Source organism: Cercospora kikuchii (assembly GCF_019650295.1).
Source record: "Cercospora kikuchii DNA, contig_00001, whole genome shotgun sequence".
Taxonomy (NCBI): domain Eukaryota; kingdom Fungi; phylum Ascomycota; class Dothideomycetes; order Mycosphaerellales; family Mycosphaerellaceae; genus Cercospora; species Cercospora kikuchii.
In genome coordinates this window covers 3216300-3241709 of record NW_025408582.1, presented here as the reverse complement: position 1 = coordinate 3241709, position 25410 = coordinate 3216300, and the positions used below count along the sequence as shown (strand labels likewise).

The window sequence follows — 25410 nt, the reverse complement described above, 5'->3', positions numbered from 1 at the left end:
AGCTCTTCAATGGATTTCCTGCCGCCGAGGATCGTGTGTTTGGCTTCATGTCCTGGAATGCCTTCTCACTAGTCCAGTGGTGAAGCACTGTCCTCATATGACAACAGATATGCTCATGAGTCGAGCTGGATAGGACTGATACCAGACGTAGAGATAAGGGTACATCTTCTAGATGTCTGCCGAGGAGCCGTGGATGAGCTCGCGGTCTGAGATCAGTTATGCTCTCCGCGAAATCGGTCACCTTCAATGCCTACCTGGTTGTTAGACCCGGCAGCAACATGCTGTGAGCCGAGGCTGGGACTATGGAGAAGAACGAATGAGCGCGGCGTGACGGGCGATGATCCAGTCTTTCCTGTCCGATGCAAGAAGGCCAGGATGCGAAGAGCGAGTACGCTGGTAGCAAGCATGCGTTGAAGCAGCAGTTGCGGTCAATGCCAAGGCCACGCTAGACCAGGAACAAGTCAGCGGATAAAGTAGAGAACTCCCGCACCGGAGATACAGACGTCAAACACATACCCTACGTCCGATGCTTGTTGGTTCTCCCATCAGCATTGTCGGGGGGACAGCGTTGCGAGCTTGTTTGCAACGACAAGATGGCCTTTAGGAAGGATAGGGCAACCGCACGACGACCAGGACAACCTTCCACACGTGAAGCCGAGGCACATTCCGCGAGAATCTCACGCTTAGAAGTGACCTGAACATCAACCATCAATACATATATACTACTGAAGGATTGATAGCAAATCCATCAGGAACTTCAAAGCGCATAGAACCATTATGTCTCAAGACCCCGAACCCAACGCCATCCAAATCACCCATCCACACCCTAACATAACCCTCATAACCCTCTCCCGCCTACACAGACGCAACGCAGTAAACGCTCCCACAGCCGACAAACTCTACGCAGCATTCCAAGACTTTGAAAACGACCCCGATCAGAAGATCGCAATCCTCACAGGCGAGAATGGCCACCAGCAGCCCGCCTTCTGCGCAGGCTACGATCTCCACACCGTCAAACCATCCAACTCCGTCCCTTCAACCTCACCCAAAACAGGCCAAACCCTCAATAGCCTTGGTCCGATGGGTCCTTCCCGTATGCTCCTTTCCAAACCACTCATAGCCGCAATCTCTGGCCCAGCAGTAGCAGGCGGTTTCGAACTCTCCCTCCTAGCCGACATGCGCGTCATAGCATCAAACGCTTTCTTCGGAGTTTTCTGTCGACGCTGGGGAGTTCCACTGATCGATGGCGGAACAGTCCGACTTCAGCGTTTAATCGGCCTTTCCAGAGCATTGGATCTGACATTGACCGGAAGGCCTGTCTATGCTGAAGAAGCGATGCAAATCGGACTTGCCAATCGATTGGCACCCGAAGGAACAGATGTCGTGGAAGAAGCTATCAAACTAGCAGAGTCATTGCTCAAGTTCCCGCAATTGTGCATGAACCTGGACCGCAAGTCAGCTTACTTTGCTGCGTATGATGCGGGAAGTCTGGACGAAGCATTGAAATATGAATACGAGAATGGTATCGAAGCAGTCAGAGCAGAGGGAGCGGCAGGTGCGAAGAGATTCAGTGAGGGCAGTGGAAGGCATGGAAACTTCAAATTGTAGACTGTCGTTGACCAACAGTGGCGACGAAACGCCACTCTGATATATTATTCCCCAAAACCTCGCTATGCTTGTAGGTCACCAAAAAATATTGTTCCTCGAGCGCTCCTTCCCGATGCGTTCACCCTGACAGTTCCCACATGCTCAACGTTCATTTCTTGACATTCCGGTCATGCAATGCTGCTCTTCCAACCTCCCTAACGCCACGAAAGAAGATCTACCCGCCCCGTGTGTACTCGTTGCACTCCAATTCGAGAGATCAATGCCCGATCCAGTTCCTATGCTCATGACCCAAGAATCTTGGCCTTAGTCCTGCTCTTTTGCCAACTGTTGTTGGTCTACTATCCATTCCATAACACTTTCGTAGCACAATACATATTGTCGCAAGGTTTGAACCATGCTGAGTCTTTGGTGTCGAAAATCTTCGACCGTTCTCTCCACGAGGTCTACGTCGTCACGCGATAGCCAGGAGTCATCGAGGTCCCTAGTGGTCGGTTGATATTGTGAAGCGAAGAAATCACCATTGCTGTCGCTACCCTTCTCAGCTTTCTTCTTTGCTGATGGCGTTGAGTCGACATCCATCGGGCTATGGTCCTTCGAGGAGCTGCTGATGCGCTGACGCTTCAGCATATCAATCACACTGTCGACAGTACAAAATGTGCCTGTCCTGCCGCAGCCAGCTGAGCAGTGCACTAGAATTGGCCGATCACTGTCTTCAGGCTGACTAGCCCGTACCTTATTCGTCGCACGGACGACGGCATTCGTCTGTTCAACCAAGCCCAGTAGATGCGCCGGATGTGCAGGAGCTCCAAAATCAGGCCACGAGGAGTACTGAAGTTGGGTGATTTCACGCATTGGTTCGAATGGGAAACGGTCGTGGCTGATTGTGAACTTCCTCACGATTACGTAGGGCTGCTCTCCACCAGCATTCTTTACTTCCTTGTTGTCGATTGTGGCGAGCGGTACACCAGGATTTTGTGACTTCGTCGAATTACGTTTCACAGTGGACGGCCTTTTCTGATGTGCTTTGTGTATCCTGGACGGTTCCAGCGATGCTCGCTTTTCAGACAGGAAGTCAAGGTGTATTGATCCATATTGCCTCTGGTCCCAGTAGTTATGCGCCTTGACTTGAGCGCCTTCCTTCTCGGCAGTGAGCATGACCACGACACGCACGTCTTGCTGCCAAACTACGTTCCAAAAATCGTTGAACGTAGCAGGAATCGGTGCTTGCGTTGAAATATACCTCTTGTTGCTCCAAGCCGCCTTGATGTGACTTGCATTGAAGTAGTCGCAACCATGATTCGGAACCCCTTGAAGGCGTACTCGCGAGTGTTCAAATGGCCAGATGTTGTTGTAACGATTCTTGTTGCCCTTCTCTAATCCAGCAATTTGAACCGCGCCTGAAGCGTCGACATTTGTCGGCGTACCGAAAGACACCTTGCCAGAGAGCGCGTCTTCCATGCGCTTCTTTTCCCTGCGCTCGATCTGCTCGAAGCGATTAGCCACGCGCTTGCCTTTGTCATTCTTCTGGGCGGCGGTTTTGATCCACTGTGGATACTCCTCTTCTGCAGAACTCGTCTCTTGTGAAGGGTGTTTCAGTTCAATCTGTCCAACGCCCCCAATCAGATCCATGTTTTGTCTGATGTTGCCAAAGAAAGGATTCGCTGGCTTGTCAGTCGATGGCATGGGACAGCCACCGACGACCGGAGCCACCTCTGGACCATCGCCATTAACGCCCTGCGAGCCATTGGACTGACTCTGGAGGCCACTGTCGACATATTGAGGGAAGCGTTTGGAGAATTCGTGGAATCCACCTTTGATGATGTAGAGAGTTCCATTGTAACCTTCGCCGCGGAATTTCTTGATGGTGTTTAGACATATGGTGGCGTCCTTCGTCACGGCGGAGCTGCCATCGTAGACAACAATATAGCTGCTCTTTCTCCAGTTCTCAAATTTCGCGCGTTGTTCCTCGTCTTTGAAAGTGTCTGCAAGTTTCTGTACGTTGAAGGAGGGTCTTTTCAGTAATGTTGTAGGTATGCACAGACTGAGCGCAGAGTTGATGTGAGAGTTGGCGTATTGTGTTTGGACGCGCAGGTCTAGAAGGAGGATGTCTTCGTTTCTCGTGTTGAGCAAGTTCACCACATGCTGCGGAGTGGCGAAAACGGTCGCGTCAGTATCCGTTGTGACCGGGAGCGTCTCGGAGCGGTTCTTCTGAGCCTGATAGGACGCTGCCAAGTTGTCCAGCGGAAGCTGTAAGCGGAAGCTTTGGCCGTCATCAGATTTGGGCGAATCTAGTTTGCCATTGGACATGTCCTTTTGAAAGTCATCGAAGGTCGGAGGCGACGCGCGTCTCTTGCTGATGTTCTGCGAGCCGGGTGAGTGTGACCGCTTGGGCGAGCGAGACAATATGGTAGACTGGTCCAAGACTGAGCGGTGTGAAGGCTGTTGGGCTGATATGTCTTTTGGGTCGCTGTGCTGCGGGGACGACTTTGCTGGGGTCGGTGCCCACGCTTTACTGTTGACGCTCGGGCGCGAGACAAGAGCCGGTCTTGCAGTGCTCAGTCCAGACAGGTTGAAAGCCTTATTCCCATTCCCTTCCGACGACTTTTTGAAAGCGGCGTACTGGTCATTTTGGTCGAGTGGAACGACGGCCGGGGACACACCTGCTGTGGAGCGGATACTGCTGGAAGGCGGCGAGAAGATGTTTTTGGATGCGGTAAGATATGAATTGTCGTCGGCATGGAAGGCAAAGTAGTTCGGAGATGGCGTGCTGGGGGCATTTCTTTGCTGAGGACTTGTTATGCGCGGCGCCATGGCGGATGGAGGCCGTTGAACATGCGATGACGGCGGCGGAGGATGTATCGGCGACGAAGCGGTCTGGGTCATGCCGGCAGAGAGGTGCTGAGGCTCGTGGGCGGCGGCGCGTCGTTCTGCGGTCTCACAGGGTCGAGGAAGATGGTTGGGAGGGTATCAGGTGTGCTGCACGCGACCAACTAGCAGCAAAGACTAGCGGCATATGTCGAGACGCGGGAGAAGCACATAGTCTACGGATCGTGGATGCTGTCGTGGTCACGTCGTCTTCTGAAGCGGGTCGAGTTTGCCGCCAAAGTGACGTAGGCAGCGCAGCGAGGATGGGTTCAATGTTGTGAGGGCGGGCGGGCGGGCGGGGCAGGGCAGGGCGATGGCGGTCGGTGGCGTGGGCGAAGTAGTGGCAGCAACACGACAATGCCAGAATGGTGCAGAAAGCGTGAGGTGCGTGAGCCAGATGGGTTACTGTACAGGATTTGGCAAAGAGGCGACGGGCGGGCCTGCAGGGCACTTGCATCATCGTCGAACGGCCCGTCCGAAGCAGGGTCCGGAGGGCTGCGCTGCTCTGCTCTGCTCCGCCGCTTCAAATGATTTGGATCATAGTCATCGCCATGCCCACATGCACGCCTACGCCGAATGCACCCACCGCATGCTTGCTGTCGTCGAGCCAGACTCGCGATACTGCAGCGAGCACTGGGGATGATTGTTATCAAGAAACGATCATGAAAAGTGCGCCCAGAGGCTCTCAGACATCACGCGAGTCGTCTAGATCCAGACCGTGAAAGCCAAAGGCAAATCCGACTTGGCGCAAGCTTCACCAACAAACGTCAGGGTCATCGACACATGGCGGACTACCGGTGTACAAAGTACTTCCGCACTAGAACTGATCAATGTTATCAAGTTATTACTGTTTGAGCTCGCCCGAGGGATGATCTGCACTGCACGCTGCGCGTCCTGCTGGCTACCCACACACGCGTTTCACACTATCACAGAGGTCGAGACCCTTTGGATCTACAGCACCACCGAGAAGATCTTCGTCGCGCATTGCTATGCGCTGCAGCGAATGCACATTGGACACCGACCGCTGATCGCTCCGGACACTGGAACGACAAACCCTACAACACTGTCGGAGAGACCACGTCTCACCAACACTCAGCTCAGCTGATGACCCATGCCGTGTTCTCCCGCCCGACACGAGATTGCCTCTCTGGCTTCTGCTCACCAGCGGATCATCTGCATCACTGGTCTCTCCAGACTTGGGAAAGAACATTCTCGTACCACATACGCACAAACATTTTCTGCCCGTTGACGGACCCTGCTTTGCTGTCCTGGCTTCCCGCCAGCCCTGCATGAAACTTGTCTGCACTCTGCACACGACTTTGCAGCGACCAACCATATGGAACCGGAACCATAGCGACCTTCACACTTGATCTTGGAAGCGAAGTATGGTGGCCTGCCATGCAATATCTGATGATCTGATATACCCATGACAATGCATTGTGACTGAATAGCAGCAGATGAACACTGTACTCCAGCAAATCATGCTACGACAACCATCACACGGCCGCGACGACCCAAATCTTCGCCAGTCAGATGCTACGGCCATCAAAAGAGCGCCCTAACCAATAGATGTCTTCCAATGAGGCATTCTTGACTAGAAACGGGAATGTGTATGCATGGAACGAGGGTTCGGGTCGAGGACTGTACTTCACCTCTTGCTTTGTGCAACGTCCACTACCGAACAGCAGTCCCGTGTAGCCTGTCAGCGGAGCTAGTTGACTGGTCCTCCAAAGACTAACCAAAAACAGACAACACCGAAAAGTCACGCCTATGCACCACGATTCACGCCCACAGCAGCTTCCTCCCTGATAGCGATTCGCCTAGTTCCAGTGCCATAAGCCCCGTTACCACGCGGTGTACCCACCATCCACAATCTCTGAGGCACCGGTTTTGAAAGACGAAGCATCTGACAACAGGTACAACATGGCTCCCGTGTATTCGGAACTTTCTGACAAGCGCTTGAGCATGTTTTGGTCCTCCCATTGTGCTTTGAGGTGTGGCTCATCCGCGAAGTTTTTCAAAACCATCTATGTCACGACTGTTAACAAAAGTCTCCCCGACGTCCTGAAGATCTTACCGGTGTGACAACGTTCCCAGGGCAAAGACTGTTCACTCGAATCGGCTTTCCATCAACAATCTGCGACCACTCCGCTGCGAGGCTCCTTGCTAGTTGGTCGACAGCTGCTTTCGATGCGTTGTAGACACTACACAGCAGCCCTCTGTTGGCCACTCGTGCGCTCATGGATGCGATCAGGACGATGCTGCCGGGTGTCTTGTACTTAATCATCTGTCTTGCACAGGCTCTAGCTGAGTAGAAGACGCCCTTGAAATTTATGTCCATGACCTGCGAAGAGAGGGTTACTAGTCAGCGACAGGCCCTTCGCACGGAAGCTAATGCGCGCTGTTCTCGACTCACGCGGTCGACCTGCTCCGGCGGATAATCAAGAGCGGGCATCACGAAGTTGACGCCAGCTCCTGCGATGAGACCATGGATTCCATTGTGCTTGTCAGCAATGTGGGCGAAGACGGCTTCTTGCTCCTCGTAGTTCCGTGTATCGAGACGAACGTAGGTGAGAGAGCCGGTCTTAGAATCTGCAACTCGAGCTTGGGTGTGCAGCCATTCGACTGAGGGCTCTTCTTGGTAGTCGAGACAATACACTGCGTTTTGTTCTCAGGAGCTGGATCTTTACGCCGTCGATATTGCTTACCATGAGCGCCTAGCTTCGCAAGAAACTCCGCATTGCAGAGCGTCAGACCACCGCCTCCACCTGTAGCGGCCACGATTCTGTCTGAGATCTGTGAAATTATCATATCAGTGCTTTGGCTTGCATCTGTGGGACAGAATATCACCGACGTCAAATTGTGCTGGCAGCTGATATTTGCTTGCAGCTGTCTTGGCTGCCTCTGGAGACTGCACGCTCGGAGTCGCGATGCTAGTTGCATTGAGGTTGCTTCTTGCTGACGAGAATGCTCTCCAAACAGGTCCGATACACGGAATCTTGATCGTTTGGTAGTAAGTGTTGACGATGCTCGAGCTAGTCAAGCATAAAGGTGGCTGAACCACTCGGCGGCCCAACCGTAGCCAGGTTGTGCGGACTGTGGGGTGCATGCTTTCGCGTTGGTGAGATTGGGGTGGACCTATTCAGTTTCAATGGTCTCCTCTTCTTGTTCTCGATCAATCGCTAAGTGAATCTCGGAGGCGTTGTTGCGAGACTTCTTGCTCCGCTCGTGTCTTCCTGAAGATGCGGAGGCTGCTGCTGTTGTTGTACACACGCACTGATGAGACCAGAACATGAGGCAAATCGCAGTTGTGCTGGACGCAATCCGGTGAAGGGCAGGCGCGCCTTAACAATAGGCCACACATTCCGCGGCTGAGTCCGAACACATGTAGTTGGCCAGAGGTGCTCAAGCTCTTTCGTTCCTCCGGTGAAGAAGAAGGAAAGAGAGACTTGATGACTTGAGCAAGTGCGACCATGGCCCCGACCCCGCAAGCCATGTTGGTACTCAGTACTGAGTAGACCCAAGACATCAGCTTGGCTCGAGATTTCGGCATGGCCAGCAGCACAGCGGCGGCAAGGATGCGTATGAGAATCTCATCGCCGTCGGATACCCGTCTCTCGACAAGTCAGAGGAGAAAATCCGGTAGCAGCATAGCTGTATCCGATGCGGATCGCGAGCGACGCGTGGCTGGACATGGCGAAGGAAGCGAAGGCCCAGGTCATCGGCTAGGAAATACAACTCGGCTGTCAGGTCCTTTAATACGGTCTTGTCGATAATTGTCCTGGTCGACGAGATTCGACATGTCTGTGAGACTTCATCAAAATCGACGTGTCGAGCATTCGCCAAAGTCGGCAAATATCCGGAGCTCGCAAATATGATCTCATGTAGTACCCGCTCCACGTTCAGGCTCGTCAATATATACGGGAGAGAAGTGGCTCCCACAAAACGTGTCTCTCTGCTGCTGCTGCTTCACTGCTTCTGCTTCAATCATGACAGCCGCAGCGTCCGCAACGGCGGACATACCGACGGCCGAGAAGGCCCTCAATGGCCACGACTCCATCTTCTCCAATGGCAAAGTCACATCGACGGTCGGTCTCCTACAAAATGCGGTTCTCCCATCTTTCGGACTGCACGGTGGATTGAGCGTCATTGCATACGGCATCGCTCGGAGCACAAACCGCGTCGAAATAAAAGATTACTTATGGCCAAGTGGAATGGTCATCAATGCATGGTGGACTGCTGTTGGGAGACATTCACTTGCCGGCCCTCGCGCACCTGCACTGGAAATACTCAAGAGCCTGAGCTATTCGCAGAAACTCCTTCTCGGAGCGGTCACAGCATGGGGAGCTCGCCTCTTCTATCGCATTGTGAAGCGTAGCGTTTCACGAGGCAAAGATGATGTACGATACGAGAACGTTAAACAGCAATCTGGATTCTGGAACAAGGCATCGCTCCTCTTCGCACTCGAAGCTGCCTTTCAAACCGCGATCTCGCTTCCGTTCACTCTACCTTTCCGTGCAGATTCTGTGACTGGCTTCACTGGTGCACCAGCAGACTGGGCGCAGACGATCCGATTGACAGCGGCTGGCATTTTTACTGCGGGGCTTGCGTTGGAGACACTTGCAGACTGGCAACTCGATTCGCACAAGAACAAGGAAGAGGGCAAACAACAAAGCGACCTGCTACGCTCGGGAGTCTGGTCGATCGTCCGACACCCCAACTACTTTGGCGACTCTCTTGTCCATCTCGCTTTCCCGCTCTGGAACTACGGTTCTCAGCTCTTCACCTGGTCACAACTACTCGGCCCCGCGGCGAACTACTTCTTCTTGAGGTGGATTGGCGGAGACCGCGAAAACGAGGCCTCGCAGGCAGAGCGCTACGCCAAGGAGTCCAAGTCGAAGCACGCTCAATTTGAGCTCTATCAGCTACAGAAGCATTCTTTCTGGCCTTCATTGTTTGAGGTCGCGAACCCTTGGACGTGGGTCGTCTCGGGCATGGGTGCTGCAGGTGCGGCTGCTGCATACTTTTATGAGTCTCGTATTGCTGCTGCTGCGACTGCTGTCAACCCAGCCAGCCTGACTCTTGGTGAGACTGTCGCCGGCCTGCAATAATTTTGTACCGATAGCAGATCTGTGGAATATACAGTGTAGACTTAGACCTTCTGCGTCCAATGACGCTACAACTTGTTACCCATATTGATATGCACAGCCTTGATCTGGCTGTATGCCTCCAGTCCTGCCTCTCCAAGCTCTCTTCCAATACCCGACTGTTTGACTCCTCCAAATGGAATGCGAGGATCAGAGTCCTGGCTACTGTTGATCCAAACCATTCCAGCCTCGATCTCTGCAGCCACTCTGTGCGCACGCTCAATGTTCTGCGTAAATACCGCAGCGCCAAGGCCGTAAGTGGTATCGTTCGCTTTGCGAAGTGCGTCAGCTTCATCTTTGAAGCTTGCAATCGCAACAACAGGGCCAAAGATTTCTTCGCGATCTGCGTTGTTGTCAGCAAATATTGATGACGGGCGCATATTACAAATGTCAACTTACAGATCTTCATATCATCCTTCACATTCGTGAAAACCGTCGGCGCGATGTAGAAACCTTCGCCCTTCTCTTGCTGCAATGATTCTCCACCAGTAACAACACTTGCGCCTTCTTCTTTGCCAAGCTTGATATAGCTGAGAATCTTCTCATACTGTTGTTTCGAGACCTGCGGGCCTTGATACGTGGACTCATCCCACTGATCGCCAACTTTGCTGACTTGTTTCACCTCCGCGACGAATTGCTTCACGAACTCATCGTAAATGCTCTCCTCGACTAGGATGCGGGACGTCGATGTGCAAATTTGTCCTTGATTCGACATGATACCGAGGTGTGACCATTTGACAGCTTGTTCCAGATCAGCGTCCGAAAAGACTAACAGAGGTGATTTGCCGCCAGTCTCCAGCGTGATGTTTTTGAGTGTGGCAGATGCCATCTTCATGATCTGTCGTCCGGTGTTCGTGCTTCCAGTGAACGACACCTTGTCCACGAGTGGATGTGATACAAGTGTTGCGCCGGCATCTGCTCCATAGCCGCTGATCAAGTTAACGACGCCAGGTGGGAAGCCAGCTTCGCGAATGAGCTGGCCAAGGACGAGAACACTAAGTGGTGTGAACTCGGATGATTTCAGTACAACCGTATTGCCGCAGGCGAGCGCTGGACCTAGCTTCCAGCCTGCAGTTGCAAGAGGATAGTTCCAAGGGACGACCATGCCAACGACTCCAATTGGTTGTCGAAGAGTGTAGGCAAGCTTTTGAGGTGTTGTGCTAATCGTCTGTCCGAATGTCTTGTCCGCCCATCCAGCGTAGTAGCGAAGAGTCAAGGCGACTTCGGCAACGTCACCGCTCACTGCGTCGTTGTATGTCTTGCCTGACTACGATGAGTGGCATATCAGAAGTTTCACTGCGCATCACTCACCATTATCCCAAGCCTCAATAGTTGCCAAAAGCTCCTTATTCTGTTCAACCAGATCCGCAAGCTTAAGCATCAATTGCCCTCGATCAGTCGGCGGTAGTAGCTTCCAAGAAGGGTCCTTGAGAGCCTTGTACGCTGCTTGAACTGCATTTTCGACATCTTGCTCACCAGCAGCCTGCACTGTAGCAATCTCTTGCTCAGTCGCAGGATCTATCGTGGTGATAGTCTTGCCGCTCTTGGCTTGCACAAATTCGTTGTTGATGAAGAGACCCGTGGGCTGGCTGTATTTGCGACCATTGGGAGCTGAGAGCTCGATACTTTGAGCTTGAGCTGCCATGTTGCCAAATTTCCGATGCTGCAATGGTTGTCTACTCCTGTTTGAACTTGTCTGTCGCGAAATGGGTAGAAGACAGCTTCGAAGTACTAAAGGTGCTGGAAGTAAGCTGTAGCAGCTTTGAGCTACTTGGGTCAGTCTTATCGCCCGCATCGAATCGCTTGCCTCGTTTTGATGGCAGCATCTGACTGAAGTGTTGACGGTGGAGCCGAGTGCAGGCCCAAACCCCGCGAAGAAGGTGGAACGTCGGCTGCACCTGCCGCTTTCGGCGACACTTTCCGATTCGCATGAGCCTCGAGATTGTGCCATGGGCTGTCTGACTTGGTATGTGCTCAAAAGGCCATCAGCCATGTTTTCTGCTCACGGCATATTTCTACCCAGCTTGTCATCAGAGATCCCGCTGGCTCATGTTCAGATGAACTATCAGCGTCAAAATCAAGCTGAATCTTCTCTCGCCTCGCCCAAACAGCTTGTAGAAGATCTCTGGCCTGCTCATAGGAATGAAATCCAGTCATCGATGCTGCTTTCTCCAACCAGTTCGTCAACCGATCACGCCGTTCACGTGTCTCAGCTTCGCATCCTGCGAGAAACGCAGGCCATGGCGTTCCCGGTCCTTCCCACGTTTTGCTCGACAATGCTTGATCGAAGGCGTCGAGGGCAGCGATCACGTCGTCGACATGACTTTGAAGTATCCAAGGATTGACATTACGTATGCGTCTGTAGAAAAGGATTACCAAGCCGGAGTTCAGTGCATTGTGCATGGCACTATTTGCTGCCCACTGCTCGCCTTTGCATATCGGTTCGAATTGAGCTGCAAATGAACAAATCATGTCTTCTAATCTTGCTGAAGTGTGAATAAAGTGTTAGCATGTGTCGTAAGGTACTTTGTTTAAGTGACGTTTTGGATGCGCAATACGCTCAACGATAGTTCATGCGATTAACCAAGGCAAAACGGACTAAACTCACCAGCACGTCGTTGCAACAGTCGAGCGATCTTATCATTCGTAGCGCCATTGGCCTTGACCGAATCCATCTTATTTGCCAAACGAGTAGTTTGTGACACGAGGCTGAGCCAAGTCTCAGAAACGCCAAAGATCTGATCATACATGGTCGCCGAGTTCGTGCGAGAATCCTCCAGGTGTATATCTCGAAGAGATAGCTCTGGCTCTTTCATCTGCGAAAGGTCCAAGTCGCTGTCCTCAGGTCGTAGCTCCAGGCGAAGAAAGTCGTCCAAGCGACTACCAGGTCCGCTTTCTTGGGTAGAGCTCTGTGGTGGTACGGCTCCAACCACAAATTGCAGACTCTGTGGTGTTGTACCTCCGCCGTATTCGTGAAGCACGTATGTACTTTCGCCTATGATGCGGTACCATGCATACCTGTATCCCATCGTGTTAGTGAGAATTTGCTCGATTGATGCATTGGTCAATGAAATTGTGACCTACATGTGATGAAGCAGCCGGCATTTGCGTGATATCGTACGCTTAGCTAACCCCCGATATCTCATCAGCCGTTCGCAGTCGATAAGGTAACAGCGAGCGTCTTCCGAGGTGCCGGCGATGACCTTGTTTGTTAGAACTATCGACCATTGGAACAAGGTGTACACTTACTGCTAGTGCTAAAAGACTGAAGACTGCGCTCATTTGGTCTTTATACTTCGCCTTCGCCGGGCCGCTGAACTCGTGTTGAAGTGAATGGTGGAGGTGGGATTTCGCCTCTCGTGTACAGAACCCTGCAACTTGTGACCAATATCCGAGATCTCTGTCAGGATGCCAATCGAATGAAGGGTTTCTCGATAGGTGTTGTGAAGATATGGCCAGTATTCCGTACAAGTTAGATTTCTTCGCGGAGCTGACAGGAGTGTCCAGGTAGCTCAGATGTGCAAGTGTGTTGATGGCTTCAGGCAGCAAAGTGACATACCACGGCGACTTGTATGTGGTCGGCAGGCTGCACCTTCGTCTTATTACATTGTTCCTGAAATGCTTGAGTAGCTGCTGTGCTTCGCTCAACACTGTTGTCTCGTTTACGGCTTGCCAGTTCGACGTGTTGGCGGCCACAAAATCCGACTCCGTCCCGCCATGGTGAGGTGGCAGCATGAATGAATTGGCCTCCCTGCCATCGGCCGTGTCTTGATTGGGGAAGATCATGTTCGTGTTGTTGTTCAAGTCCAGCATTGGGTCGAAAATATCATTGTCGAGGAACATGCCATTAGAGCCGAACCCAAACAAATCAGCCCACTGCAGACTATCATCGAGCCCAGTAAGCGAGTCAATGGTGAGTGGTGTGTCCAGAACTGGTGACACAGCAGCTTGTTGGGTCTCTGTCGTCGTTTCTTCTATTGCCTCGAGAGGTGCTTGAGGCTTAGCAAAATTCAAGACAGCGAATGGTCCTACAGCCAGATCTCCATCACTTGCACCGTTCTTGAGTTTACTCTTTTGATCCAGTTCAGAAAGACTGGCGTCTATTGAAGTATCGTGGAAAGAGAAAGCCATGCTAGCATTCATTCGTCGTCGCTCATCGTCTGCGATGCTGTCAGAACACTTCTCTAGCTATGGAGTAGGGGTCGATACCTGTGTAAAGGTGTCTCCGCGTGGTAATGCCAGAATCTGCTTCTGAAGAGACGATCTCTTGGTCATTGCTGCTGATGCGAACGAGCGGCAGGAACTTTATTCCCGCGACATAGCCGTCACACTGAGCGTTTAAAGCCTTGCAGGTCAGACATTGTGGGCGAACAAGGTCACAACGGACCCTCCTACGGCGGCAGGTCGCACAGCCCTCGAATGATCTGGAACGGCGCGAGGAGGAAGACTTGGCTTTGGGCATTGCATCGGCGTGAGCGTGAAGGTATCTCGGTACAAGAACATCTGCGTCGTGACGAACATTATGGGCGAGAGATTTCCTTCGTCAGGCTGTTCTTGAAAATTGCATATTGAAATGTATAAGGGTGGTGGTTTGATGAATGGCTCATATCCAAGTTGCAACTGGCCTTCACTCAAGCGCTCGGACGTTTCTGCCTCAGGCACAAACCCAGGGCTCAGTCTTGGCATTTTCACGACACAAACTGTAGCCAATGTGACAGGCCTGGAGTATTCAGGATTGAACTTGACAAGCGAAGCATTCTGATCACGAATCTATATGCTCCCCTCTCTAAGCTGTAGAATTAACGCTGTCTGTATCTCAGGTTCTGTCGTCTCATTGTCATCAAAGCATCAAACTCGCGCCTAGCGCGATGCCAGCCGTCCAAACAGCCGCGACCCCAAGTACGGTGAAATCAGCGCCTGGAATGCTAAGCACAGTCGCAGCAGCAGACGATGATTCACTCGAAGATCCAGTCCCAGACCCTCCAACGACTTGCGCACTTGCCGGCACAGCAGCTGCGCCAGTAGCAGTTCCGATAGGCGTAGCAGCTGTGGCAACTGAGTAGGCGACCGTGCCAGACTGCACCTCGCCAGGTGCTTTGACTGTGTTGGCAGGCGCGGTGTTGACTCCTGAAACCGCTGCAGCGACTCCTGTCGGGCCGGCTTGAACCGTCACGATATTTGGACTTCCGGGGTTGGTCGCAGCTTGTGCGATCGAACCTTGGCCATTGTCGAGATCAAAAACTACATACATGCTCCGAAGAACGGCATCGCCAAGAGTGAGGAATGGCTGTCCAGAAGTATCCGGGGCAAGGAGGAAAATGCAAGCTTCGTTGCCTTTGTTGTCGTAACGCTGCGGCTTCCTCGTCGTAGGGTCGATGATCGGGACGATGAATTGATCTGGCGTGACCGTGATCGTGACCTTGCCTCCAAACTCCAGAGAAAGAGACGGTCCAGATTTAGCGTACTCACAAGAGCAAATTCCGCTCCTGTCCACAAAGTCGAAGTTGGGTTCTATGTAGTTGAGGAAATACCGCTGTGGAATGGACCACGCAGTGCTTCCGGTGTCCAACAGAACTGGTAGAGCAGGGTCATCGCGGTTATATGCCTCCACGCCGGGCGAGCCACCGCTCCACAGCTGTGCAGTCTGTCCACCGAGGGTGATGTTCGCAGCGGTAACAGTGGTGATAAAATTGAGAGGTAGTTCCTGGCCATCATAGAACTGCGGGAGGAAGTTGACTGTCGCAAGCGGGCCTGTATACTTTGAAGTGTCGATGCCGCCAAAGAGGATTGTCCCAGAGCCAGCATCTACCAAGTGTCAGTGCGCGGTCACAACTCGATTGTTTCTTTGTACTCACTTGCACCATTCAAGAAGACCGAGTACAGTCTTGAGTTGATTTCTCCCGCATCTTTGAGAACCTCGGGCATGTTCTGGTAAAAGTTACGTTGCGACGTGACGGCCTCGTTATTACTGTAACCGAGCCCCATGAGGCCGAGGGAGAAACCAGTGGTGCTGTCCACGGTAGTTGCTACGCCGAATTGCACAGGCGAGATGAGCACATCCCCAATTCCAACGACATCAGTTCCGTATGGACCCAAGGCCGTAGAGCCATCGCCAAAAGACGTATTGAAAGCGGGCGCCGCGTGAACCTCCTGGTATGTGCTCGATTTTGACGAATCGAACGTGCCGCCTTCACAGGCTTGTGTTGCCGTTGGTGGATCTTCACATGTGCTCGCAGAAGAGGCATCGAAGTACAGGTCGGACGAGCCTGTGTCGAGGATGACGGTCTGGGGCTGTGGAGGTGTACCGACAGTTACTGGTGAAGAGTCAGCACATGGGCCCTGAGCGCGAACACGCTGCACAGCTCACAGTTGGCGTAATATGCGCCTCCAGAGCTCCAGGCTAAGACGTCAAAGATGTTGGTCTCGATGAATCCATCTTGCCGCCGTGTCAAACGTGACGGCGCTGGTACTCCTCGTGCAGAAAGGTCCGTCTGTCCTCCGGTGTGTCGATCTCGCTTCGAGATGGAGAGCTCTGGCAGAGCACTGGTCGAAGCCAAGAGCAAAGGCAGCGCTGCCAGGGAGCGCATGATCCTTGTCGTTGGACGATCCTAGCTGGTAAGCTGAGCAGATGTCAAGAAGCTGCACCTATGCTGGCATATGAGATGCTTGTTGATGACAAGAGCGCGAGCTCTGGAGAAAAGTGGTCAATAGCAAAGCATAGGACGACGACGACGATGATGACGAGGCAAAGAGGCAACGGAGGCGGAGACTCAAGGCGACGCTGCCACGACCAAACGACGGCCAGGCGCGCATCACGACCTGCGCAGCTGCGCTTGCTGCGCGGGAGACACGAACCAAGCCTCTTCAAGGCGAGCACCGAAGCTTGTTTGGTGGCGATCCCTCGTGTGCGCTTCCAGATCTCGCGCGTGGAGGCTGTGGAGGCATTTTGTCGCTGTGCCTCTCACGCGCGACTGGACCGGCGCTCCGTTTCGACGGCACGGCAAGCTTCGGCTCGCTGCCGATGACGCGGCTCCGGGTGAACCAGAAGCGCCGGCGAGCAAGTGCTGTGCTGCGGACGGAGTGGCAGTGGCATCTTGTCGGCGACAAACGATGCACGTAAAGGAGGGTGCGATGGGAGGTGCAAGCAAGACCAGTCGTCACCACCGCGGCAAATATGGTTCCGATGGTGCCCCACACGTGGCCTGTGCAGCCGAGCTCGGACCAGGCCGTTGCGAGAACTCGTGACCTTCAACCTTGTCCGACGAGATGATGACATTCTGGGGGAGACCAGACCGCATCTCACCTCATAACACTTCACTCATTACCATGCGCCGTCTACAGTCATGTCGGTGGAAGCCGCAGGCGTTGCCACACGATGGAACCTCCATGACTCCGGCTACTAAGGCGTCGCCTGACTGACAACAAGGATAGCGACGTGCGATCCATCATCACTCATACCTCCTCGTGCACAGCTTTCAACCAAGGAAGAAGCAACAGCGCCCCTTACGATGCATTGGAATACGCCTGGCGGTCAAGTAGGCAAGATGCTCATAACATCGACTGCCGCTCAGATGCCGAGAGGCCTACTCCGCGGCCAAGGACTCAGCTCGCTACCACACTTCGATGCCGCTGGTGCGATTTGTGAAGAACGAGCATTGATCTACGCGTACAACAATACTTGAAGATGTTTCCGAGCCCCAGATCACTGTACTGACTATTGTCATCGCAACCAAGGCAGGTGAGTGGTGCGAGGACTGAATGCGACCCTGTTGTGAATGCTTCAGCTTCTTTCCCACTTTCAATTGTCTGCCAGTTCCGCAGTCTTTTGACGGATTCAGCAAGAACAGCACATTTTCCAGCATTTTTGCCGAGAAGCAGCATGCATGTTGCATAAGTTGAACCTATCCGAACAACAGCAGCATAGTCCTTCGCACGCAAGCGAGCCCCATATCGGATCCGAACGCCCAGCGTCCCCCAAGGCTTGGTCTTCTAGGATGATGGCATGCCGCGCACGGTTGGGGTCCAAACAGACGCCACGTTTTGGACGATGCGCTCTCCCATGCATCATGGCCATGCGGACTAACGATCATAAAAGAGGCCTCGTTGCTCGTGGTCGTCTTCTTCGTGCACTTCTGGCGTGATCGAGTTGCCAAGATGTCGCCTATCTCGCAAAACGTAACTCAACCAGCTACAGGTGATCTCACGCCATATCTACCGTCTACGCACGAAAAGAAGGACGATGACAGTGACAGCCGCTCTGCATCTCGCATCGAACATGCCATTGACGAGTCTCCGACTGTCGTCGATGCTGCGACTGAGAAAGCGTTGATGAGGAAGCTCGACATGCGACTTGTCCCCATGGTGATGTGGATGTACTTGATGAGTTTTATGGATCGAGTATCGATTGGTAATGCTCGGTATGCAACTGGCCAGCCCCACTACCCAATGGGATATACTAACATCACTCACAAGTCTCTACGGTATGGAAGCAGACCTCGGACTCACTGGCAATCAATATCAAATCGGAATTTCGGTGCTGTTCATCACATACTGTCTGTTCGAGGCGCCGAGCAACATGGTTCTGAAGCAGCTCCGGCCCAAATGGTATCTCGCAGCATTAACGCTGGCTTGGGGGTAAGTCGAAAGAAGCTCACTTTGAACGACACAATCTGACCAAAGTAACAGACTTGTCGCCACCTTTTCAGCATTCACGCAAAACTTCGCAGGTCTCATTGCCATTAGACTGTTGCTCGGACTTTTTGAGGCCGGTCTGTTCCCAGGCCTAATTGTGTATCTGACAATCTTCTACAACAAGCGCCACATCGCACTGCGCATGGCTTATCTTTTTGCAACTGCAGCGATCGCAGGAGCTGTCGGAGGACTGGTTTCCTACGGAATTGGTTTCATGGACAACGATCCGAATCCTGTTAACGTCAATCCTGGAGATCCAGAGTATGTCACTCCACCTGGAACTGCCGGATGGCGTGCCTGGCGATGGATTTTCGCAGCGAGTAACACACAATCTCTGTTATAATCTCATCAACTGACCATTCTTTTAGATTAATGGCGCTTTGACCGTGGTGACTGCTTTTGCAATCCCATTCGTTCTCGCAGACAAGCCGGAAAACGCAAAGTTCTTGACTGAACAGGACCGATGCAATATGGTCTTGTTGCGCGAGGCTGAGGTTGGTCAAACGAAATCCGGACAAGAGTTCGCCATGAAGGACGCAAAAGAAGCCTTCGTTGACTGGAAAGTATACGTCATGGCAGCTTGCCAATTCTGCTCCAACACCACGCTCTATGCCTTCAGCGTTTTCCTGCCGACGATCATCAATCAGACTGGAAGCTACTCTATTGCAGAAGTCCAGTGGTGAGTCTCGCACCGTCTGAAGAACAAGGTCGAAAACTGACTTTGATAGCTTGACCATCCCCATTTACGCGCTCGGAGCAGGACTGTACATCGGCTGCTCATTCTGGTCGGACAAGATTCAAATTCGAGGTCCATTCATCGTGGCTTTTACAATCGGCACGATCCTCGGTTACCTCCTCCTCATCACATACGCCAACCCTGCTGCCGCGCTTGTGGGCTGTTTCTTTGTCGGGGGTTGTATCTTCCTGACTTGCGGCATGGCGATGCCCTGGTTCACATCCAACAACCCACGATTTGGAAAGAGGACTACTGCGAATGGGATCCAGTTGACAGTCGGTAACGCTGCGGGTGTTCTCTCACCATTCTTGTTTACTGGAAGTGGCCCAGTATACACCGAAGGCTACGCTGTTGCGATCGGCCTGCTTGGACTCAGTGGATCGTTGTTCACCGGCATGCATTTCTACTGGCGTAAGAGGAACGCGAATAAGAGGGCCGGAAAGGAGGATTGGAGAGCTGAAGGGCTCTCAGCTGATGAGGTGAGTTTCTTGAAACGCTTTTATAATTGAGGTTTCATCGCGCTGACACTTTACACAGGTCAAGGAGTTGGGTGACAAGAACCCCAATTATTTCTTCACGATATGATGTTCTATACTTTCAGCTCATGTCCACAGACGATTTGTGAGCCAATCGCAGCAGAGAATAGATCTATGTCCGCTGCAAAATCCAGCTTTCTTTTCTCTTCTCATGTCGGCGGTCGACACCCTTGACGATTTTGATGATAGTATTGCTGTATTAGGCAGTTGCTCATTGTCTAGACCACCGTGTGGCTTGGTCGCACAACAGCTTGCAAGTCATGAGCTAGCGGGGAAGCAACAATGTGGCTTCTGATGCATGCAGCGTTGTCCAGACTTGCTCTGTGAAGATCCAGCTGAAAGTCAACTCATGTCCATCGAAAGTTGAGCGATCCTCAGTGGAGTCATTGCATTGTCAAGGGCACTTTAGTAGACCAAGAGCAGCAGCCTGTCATTCACACCAATAATTTCGCTACCAACGACCAAACGAAGACAATATGTGTTGCGGCATATCAGCGAAAAAAGTAAAGCACGATAAGAGTGCGTAAGATAACAACAGCGAGCTCTTCGACCCTGACGCACTATACCAGAAGCAAAACACCCAAAGGCCAAAGAGGAAGATTCTCCATCAGTCGAGAGCCTCAATATAATCACTTGGTACCAATCAGTCTTCACCGCAGGCACTACTGCATCTGGCTTCCTCGGCGCCATTCTCGTCAGCATCACGATCTCCTCCTCACCGTCATCGACGCCAAAGCTAGTTCTCGACCTCTCCGCCATTGGCGCGACACTCTTTCTGACCTTGTTTCTCCTATGCCTGGGCGTCAGTCTAGCATTCGAGTTTAAGAAAGAAGACCTAGCCCTCTGGCGAGAGTCCAAGAAACGCTATGTCAAGCATTCGATAAACGCTCTGTTGACGGTGTTGAGTTTCTTGCTCCAAGCATTGCCGTTGGCGGGCACGGCGTGTCTGAATCTGGTGATTGCGCAGTATGTCGCTCTAGCTGGATGGATCGGCTTGGGAGTTACGGCTTTCTTATCTGCACTTGCCTTGACGGCATGGTTCACGCAATTAGTGCGATACTGCCGCGGAAAGCCAGAAACCGAGTGCGGTCGAGATGACACAGTTGAAGAGGGGAGATGTTGCTCAGCATTCGGCGGGGACGCTGAAAGGCTTGTTGGCTGTCCGAGAGTCAGTGCGCAGATGGACTGAGATATATGAAGAGAAAGGGGTAATTGGCTGGTCCCAAATTGTGCGAACCTGCATGGCTTTGAGATGTCTCAGCTGAACATCACAACACGAAAAGCTTATCCATTGAGGTCGTCTTGGGCGAGCTCAGGTGCATTAGAAACCCCATGTCGACTCATAATTCTCCATCTTGAGAATTTTCTCGAATTGCCTCCTTCGCACACCAACATTACCTCCGTCAAATAGAGGTAGACACATCGCATCATTCAACAACCTCGCAAACGGTTGGTCAGTGCGATACGAAGTCCTAGACGCAGAAGTCAGCTCTCAAATTGATGACAAACGCAAAACGTTGACTCACATTCCAACGATTTTCATACAATCCACCACAGATTTGACCGCACTCTCGCTTCCATAGATCTTCGCCTCGAGACACAATTCCTGTCTTGAAGGAAAATCTCCTGGACCTTTCTCCAAAGCGTGCAAAGCTTTCCATGTCAATAATCTTGTAGTGTCGAGCCGCGTTTTCGTATCCATCAACAAGTCTGCCACACTCTGCCGTTCAATGATGGGCACAGCTCCGCCTCGGGAGTCAGCTTTCGCGAAGGTCAAAGCTGCATCAAATGCAGACCGCATGATGCTGGTTGCGAAAGCTGCAACGAGAGCAGCGGACGCGGTGAAAGATTGCTCGATGAGTTGCGCTGCGGCGGTCCCTTGTGCTAATACGAAGGATGAGGGGATCCGGAGATTTGTGAAACGAGTGTGAGGGCCAGAGGTGGCAGGATGCCCAGCGAGCTCCGGTTCATCGAGGATTTGATAGGCCTCTGAAAGGTTGTTTGCGATCGTTTCCCGGGTCAGACAGAAGACTATGATAGATGCCGAAGGGTCGGCGTGCGGATCCTGAGGCGCGCCAGCTTCGCGGACCTGTCGACAAACGAGGCACTGAAGATCTGCGCCACGGGAATCCCAACCGGGGCTATTTGTTGTCCAGAGCTGCAGCGTCACTGTCAGTGCAAGGCAATGCCAAAATGCAAGCATCGAGAGGCCCACCTTCTCACCATTGACAATCCAATCATCTCCATCCTTCACAGCAGTAGTCTGCAGTCCATTCCCGCCTTTCTCCAACCAATTCGCAGTTCCCTGCGGTTCCGAATGGACAAGACTCGCCAACGGCTCTCCTTCCTCCCCAGCTTCAAGGAAGGGCTTCAAACATTCCTTCTGCAGACGCTCATGCCCACTCAAAATAAGCGGGGTCAAGCCGAGACCTGTTCCTGCGACAGTCAACGTCACACTCACATCCGTAGCATACATTTCCTCGAGCGCTATGGCAGCATCGACCAGACTTTCGTTTGTGCCTTCCAAAGACACCGGGATCTGACCCTTGATGAGTCCACCAGCAGTGGCAATGCGGTAGAATGGTCGTATGGCTTGAAAGCGTGCAGATTGTGTCGGAAGCTTGCTGTATGTTGCGTAGGCTCCGCCCAAAACTTTTGTCGCGAAGTTGCGAGCATCTCTGAGGGTAATGTCAGTATGTAATGCATCGCTTTAGACGCTGTTCGGAGCTCACTGTTGCTGCTGTCGCTGTGCTTCTGTGAGCTGAAAATCGATCGGCATCTTGGTCTTTACGTCTGCTACAAGAGGTCGCTCTTTACTGCCGAGCGCTGTCTTGCTTGATGTTGCGCCGGTAGCTTCCAGTGCTTCTTATGGTTTCGTAGCGGAATCAGTCCGAAGGCTGAGGTGGAGGTGCAGAGGGTTAGCATGCAGGCCAAGCCCGTGAGCTACTTGATGGAGGATCGCCTCTACAGAAGAGGAAATAGGCAAGGGCCAGGCTTAGCTTGATACCTGCCTCTGTTTTTCTTTGTCAGTCTAGCGTCCCATGTCGTTCTTCAGCCCTGCAGCATCAGAACACTAAATGTGCTGGCGACAAAAGTCTTTGCCGGAAAAGTTCCATTCCGTTTGGGGTGTAAGTTGTACATGCGTAGCATAATCATTCGTATCAGCTCATCTCGCGAAGTGGTATCGTGCGCAAAGCAGCAATGAAAAGACTCAAACCTTCCAAGCTCCTTTCCGCGTGCCAATGACCCCTCATCCCAAAACGCCGCAAGCCGCAACAAACGCTATCAACGCTCACAATTCCAGATACTCATCATCCCATATGCGACCCGCGCTCGCCTGATCCAATGCGTCTCCAACACTATGCGCCAACCTCGTAGTCGCCGCCGACACGGCAGTAGCAGTCGCTCTAATCCACTCGCTGTACGGTGTGCCTGTCGTGACACTTTCGTATAACCTTCTATCGCCAGCTCCGGCAGGAATCGCAGGGATGGGATTTCTCATCGGCGCTGGGTTCAGCCCTCCACCGGACACAAAGTGGAGGACGGGCTCAAACACCACTTCCCCAAACCATCGTCCCACGGGATACTCCATCCAGCCTAGCCATCGGAATGGCTTGAAAAGTAGAGCTGGAAGGGCAAATGGAAAGTGAGCTTCTGCGATGCGACTATAGCCCCATGGGTCGCACAAAGACGACTCGACAAAATACCAAAGGATCCACAATAGTACTGCCCACCCAATGGCAGTAGGTCTAGGCCGATCGTGGTCTGGTCCAGTGTATGTGAAGAAGAACTCTCTCGTTTCCGTCCATAGCGCAGAATAGACAGATGTATATGAGCCTCCGCAGTGCTCACATATCGTACGTGAGTTGTGCGGTTGAGTGTATGGCTTCAGATGCCGCGGCCAAGGTGGAATGTGCTGTCCATCGTTGTAGAATACTTCGTGAACTTCCTCTGCTGTAGTTCCAGAACTTGCTCGTTCCTCCGGGAGTTGTTCCATCTGATTCTCTATACGCCGAATACCGCGGGCGGCATCCTTGATCGTTGTACGCGTCGATCTGAGGCGTTTATTCAGAGCTTCCAAAGCTAGGTCTTCCTGTCTGCGGTCCTTCTCGGATTGCGTGAGATGCTTCAGGCTTTCAGCATCTGTCGGAATGTCCTTCGAAAGATCGTCCACTGTGTTAGAGCTCGTTCTCTCCAAGTCGGGCTTGACAATGTTCTCGAGTGAAGCAAGAGTGCTGTCTCCAAGTTGCGGATCGCGCGACATCTTTGCATCTGCAACAACAGCTTCGAGAGCAGACTTGGGGTGAGAGGGTTCCGCTAAGCCTCTCTTAGATGTTCGATGGTTCGTCGACGCAGCCTTGGGCGGGGATGCCCTAGAATGCAGCGTGTCGCTCGCGACGTCTGTGGCATTGGTCGGCTGTGATTCCTGTGGCCTTCTGGGCGTATCAATCCATGCTCCAGTAACGACGGGCGTTTTATGCGCCTGCTCTCGACCATGATCTCGCGGTGCAGGCGTTGCTTCGATCTCGGCCGCCTCTTCTCTCCTCGCTTTCTCATCATTGATGCGCACCCTTCTCGCTTCTAGTCGGTCTCGTGCTGTGCCGGTCTTACCAGGACCAGCGCCGAGCCCATCAGTTCCGCTGCTGACCGGCGGCTCCTCGGTCCTTGCAGCTGGTTGCGGTGACATGCTGTTAGATACTCGTGCGAGCGTCCTCAACAGTGCTATTGAATCGGTGCGCGAGTGTGATCTTTGGGTCTTTCTAGTTTCCACGGCAGCTGTCGCCTCCACGCCGGCATCAACTGCTTCTGCTGCATTCTCTTTATCGCTCAATCGCCTTTCTCTCCGCTTCGCAACCCTACTAGCAAGGTCGGAGGATGGCGCACTGCCTGGCCTTTCCAGAATTTCCGATACTCGTCTCTTTGCGATACCCTGCTTCTCGACCTCATCTATCTCCCCTTTCATCATCGCGTCGATCTTGCGGTCCCTCCGGTTTACAGCTGCTGGTGTAGAGACAAGCATGCTCTCGTCGTTGAAATTCAGATCACCCCTTTCGCTCTGTACATCTGGCAAGGTCGTATTCATGTGACGCATAGAGCTCGGGCTTGACATCAATCTCCTGCGCGTCATCGAAGGCGGTGTGTCTTCCACGCTGGGCCTAATAAGGCCTCCTCCAGGACTGACGACGGGACTGATCACAGACCCATCGTCGCCAGTATACAGTGTCTGGATCGGGAATATGGAGTCCTTGTCCTGTCTGATGATCCTATTCTCGTCAGAGACGGACCTCCGCTGCCACTCTCGTCGCTTTGCTCGTCTACCCCATTCCTGCGGCACATTAAGCCCAGGAGTGGCTTTGTAGTCCCCCTCGCTCGCGTTCCTCTGATGACTGGGTCGCGTCTTCTCGGTTAATGTTCCGCCCACCGTAACCAGCGGGTCCAATGTTTTCGGTCGCAACGGGCGAGGTCGCGCTCGTGGGAACAGCGGACGATTTTGCTCGTTTTGCTGTGCAAGCTTCTCGCGCTGATGTGCTAGGATACGCCGGCCGAAGTCGTCGGTCTCGTTGTCGTTCAATGCGCTCAGGTCGACCGACTCGGAACTCCTATCATCCCCGTCCTGCACGCGAACTTTATCCATCGCGTGTGCCGTTGTTGTCGTCGATTGTCGCATCGTCGCAAACACTTCCTGTGCGGTCTGCGCGCGTGTCGTCGTCAGTGTGTAGCTCATGATGCATGCGCCATACTCCAAAAAAGCTGCCGACGCCAAAGTGTGAGAGTGAAAGTGTGTAAGTTGTTCCCCCCGTTCACTCGAATCGCGACCCGCGTCGCG

At 52.8% G+C, this 25410-nt stretch overlaps 10 protein-coding genes across 10 annotated transcripts; 3 read left to right on the top strand and 7 right to left on the bottom strand.

The window, feature by feature from the left end:
- Positions 1 to 777: 777 nt before the first annotated feature.
- Positions 778 to 1608, top strand: CKM354_000124100 (uncharacterized protein; the record flags this gene model as incomplete). The annotated part of the gene is made up of 1 exon (XM_044796359.1): positions 778 to 1608. One exon carries the CDS (start codon positions 778 to 780, stop codon positions 1606 to 1608), a length of 831 nt encoding a protein of 276 aa, XP_044652294.1.
- A 303-nt stretch (positions 1609 to 1911) lies between these two features.
- On the bottom strand, positions 1912 to 4491 carry CKM354_000124000 (uncharacterized protein; the record flags this gene model as incomplete). Its single annotated transcript, XM_044796358.1, has 1 exon — positions 1912 to 4491. One exon carries the CDS (start codon positions 4489 to 4491, stop codon positions 1912 to 1914), a length of 2580 nt encoding a protein of 859 aa, XP_044652293.1.
- A 1826-nt stretch (positions 4492 to 6317) lies between these two features.
- Positions 6318 to 7582, bottom strand: CKM354_000123900 (uncharacterized protein; the record flags this gene model as incomplete). Its single annotated transcript, XM_044796357.1, has 5 exons — positions 6318 to 6500; positions 6551 to 6817; positions 6890 to 7131; positions 7182 to 7269; positions 7328 to 7582. 5 exons carry the CDS (start codon positions 7580 to 7582, stop codon positions 6318 to 6320), a joined length of 1035 nt encoding a protein of 344 aa, XP_044652292.1.
- Positions 7583 to 8462: 880 nt separating this feature from the next.
- Positions 8463 to 9584, top strand: CKM354_000123800 (uncharacterized protein; the record flags this gene model as incomplete). Its single annotated transcript, XM_044796356.1, has 1 exon — positions 8463 to 9584. One exon carries the CDS (start codon positions 8463 to 8465, stop codon positions 9582 to 9584), a length of 1122 nt encoding a protein of 373 aa, XP_044652291.1.
- A 65-nt stretch (positions 9585 to 9649) lies between these two features.
- On the bottom strand, positions 9650 to 11265 carry CKM354_000123700 (uncharacterized protein; the record flags this gene model as incomplete). The annotated part of the gene is made up of 3 exons (XM_044796355.1): positions 9650 to 9963; positions 10020 to 10883; positions 10932 to 11265. The coding sequence occupies 3 exons, from the start codon at positions 11263 to 11265 to the stop codon at positions 9650 to 9652; spliced, it is 1512 nt and encodes a 503-aa protein (XP_044652290.1).
- Positions 11266 to 11594: 329 nt separating this feature from the next.
- On the bottom strand, positions 11595 to 14082 carry CKM354_000123600 (uncharacterized protein; the record flags this gene model as incomplete). The annotated part of the gene is made up of 5 exons (XM_044796354.1): positions 11595 to 12106; positions 12229 to 12638; positions 12705 to 12823; positions 12870 to 13780; positions 13830 to 14082. 5 exons carry the CDS (start codon positions 14080 to 14082, stop codon positions 11595 to 11597), a joined length of 2205 nt encoding a protein of 734 aa, XP_044652289.1.
- Positions 14083 to 14460: 378 nt separating this feature from the next.
- Positions 14461 to 16207, bottom strand: CKM354_000123500 (uncharacterized protein; the record flags this gene model as incomplete). The annotated part of the gene is made up of 3 exons (XM_044796353.1): positions 14461 to 15425; positions 15476 to 15934; positions 15988 to 16207. The coding sequence occupies 3 exons, from the start codon at positions 16205 to 16207 to the stop codon at positions 14461 to 14463; spliced, it is 1644 nt and encodes a 547-aa protein (XP_044652288.1).
- A 1567-nt stretch (positions 16208 to 17774) lies between these two features.
- Positions 17775 to 19632, top strand: CKM354_000123400 (uncharacterized protein; the record flags this gene model as incomplete). Its single annotated transcript, XM_044796352.1, has 6 exons — positions 17775 to 18037; positions 18093 to 18254; positions 18306 to 18627; positions 18680 to 18990; positions 19040 to 19526; positions 19585 to 19632. 6 exons carry the CDS (start codon positions 17775 to 17777, stop codon positions 19630 to 19632), a joined length of 1593 nt encoding a protein of 530 aa, XP_044652287.1.
- Positions 19633 to 20904: 1272 nt separating this feature from the next.
- CKM354_000123300 (uncharacterized protein) lies at positions 20905 to 22362 on the bottom strand (the record flags this gene model as incomplete). Its single annotated transcript, XM_044796351.1, has 4 exons — positions 20905 to 21055; positions 21110 to 21741; positions 21799 to 22261; positions 22316 to 22362. 4 exons carry the CDS (start codon positions 22360 to 22362, stop codon positions 20905 to 20907), a joined length of 1293 nt encoding a protein of 430 aa, XP_044652286.1.
- A 513-nt stretch (positions 22363 to 22875) lies between these two features.
- Positions 22876 to 25218, bottom strand: CKM354_000123200 (uncharacterized protein; the record flags this gene model as incomplete). The annotated part of the gene is made up of 1 exon (XM_044796350.1): positions 22876 to 25218. One exon carries the CDS (start codon positions 25216 to 25218, stop codon positions 22876 to 22878), a length of 2343 nt encoding a protein of 780 aa, XP_044652285.1.
- Positions 25219 to 25410: the final 192 nt, after the last annotated feature.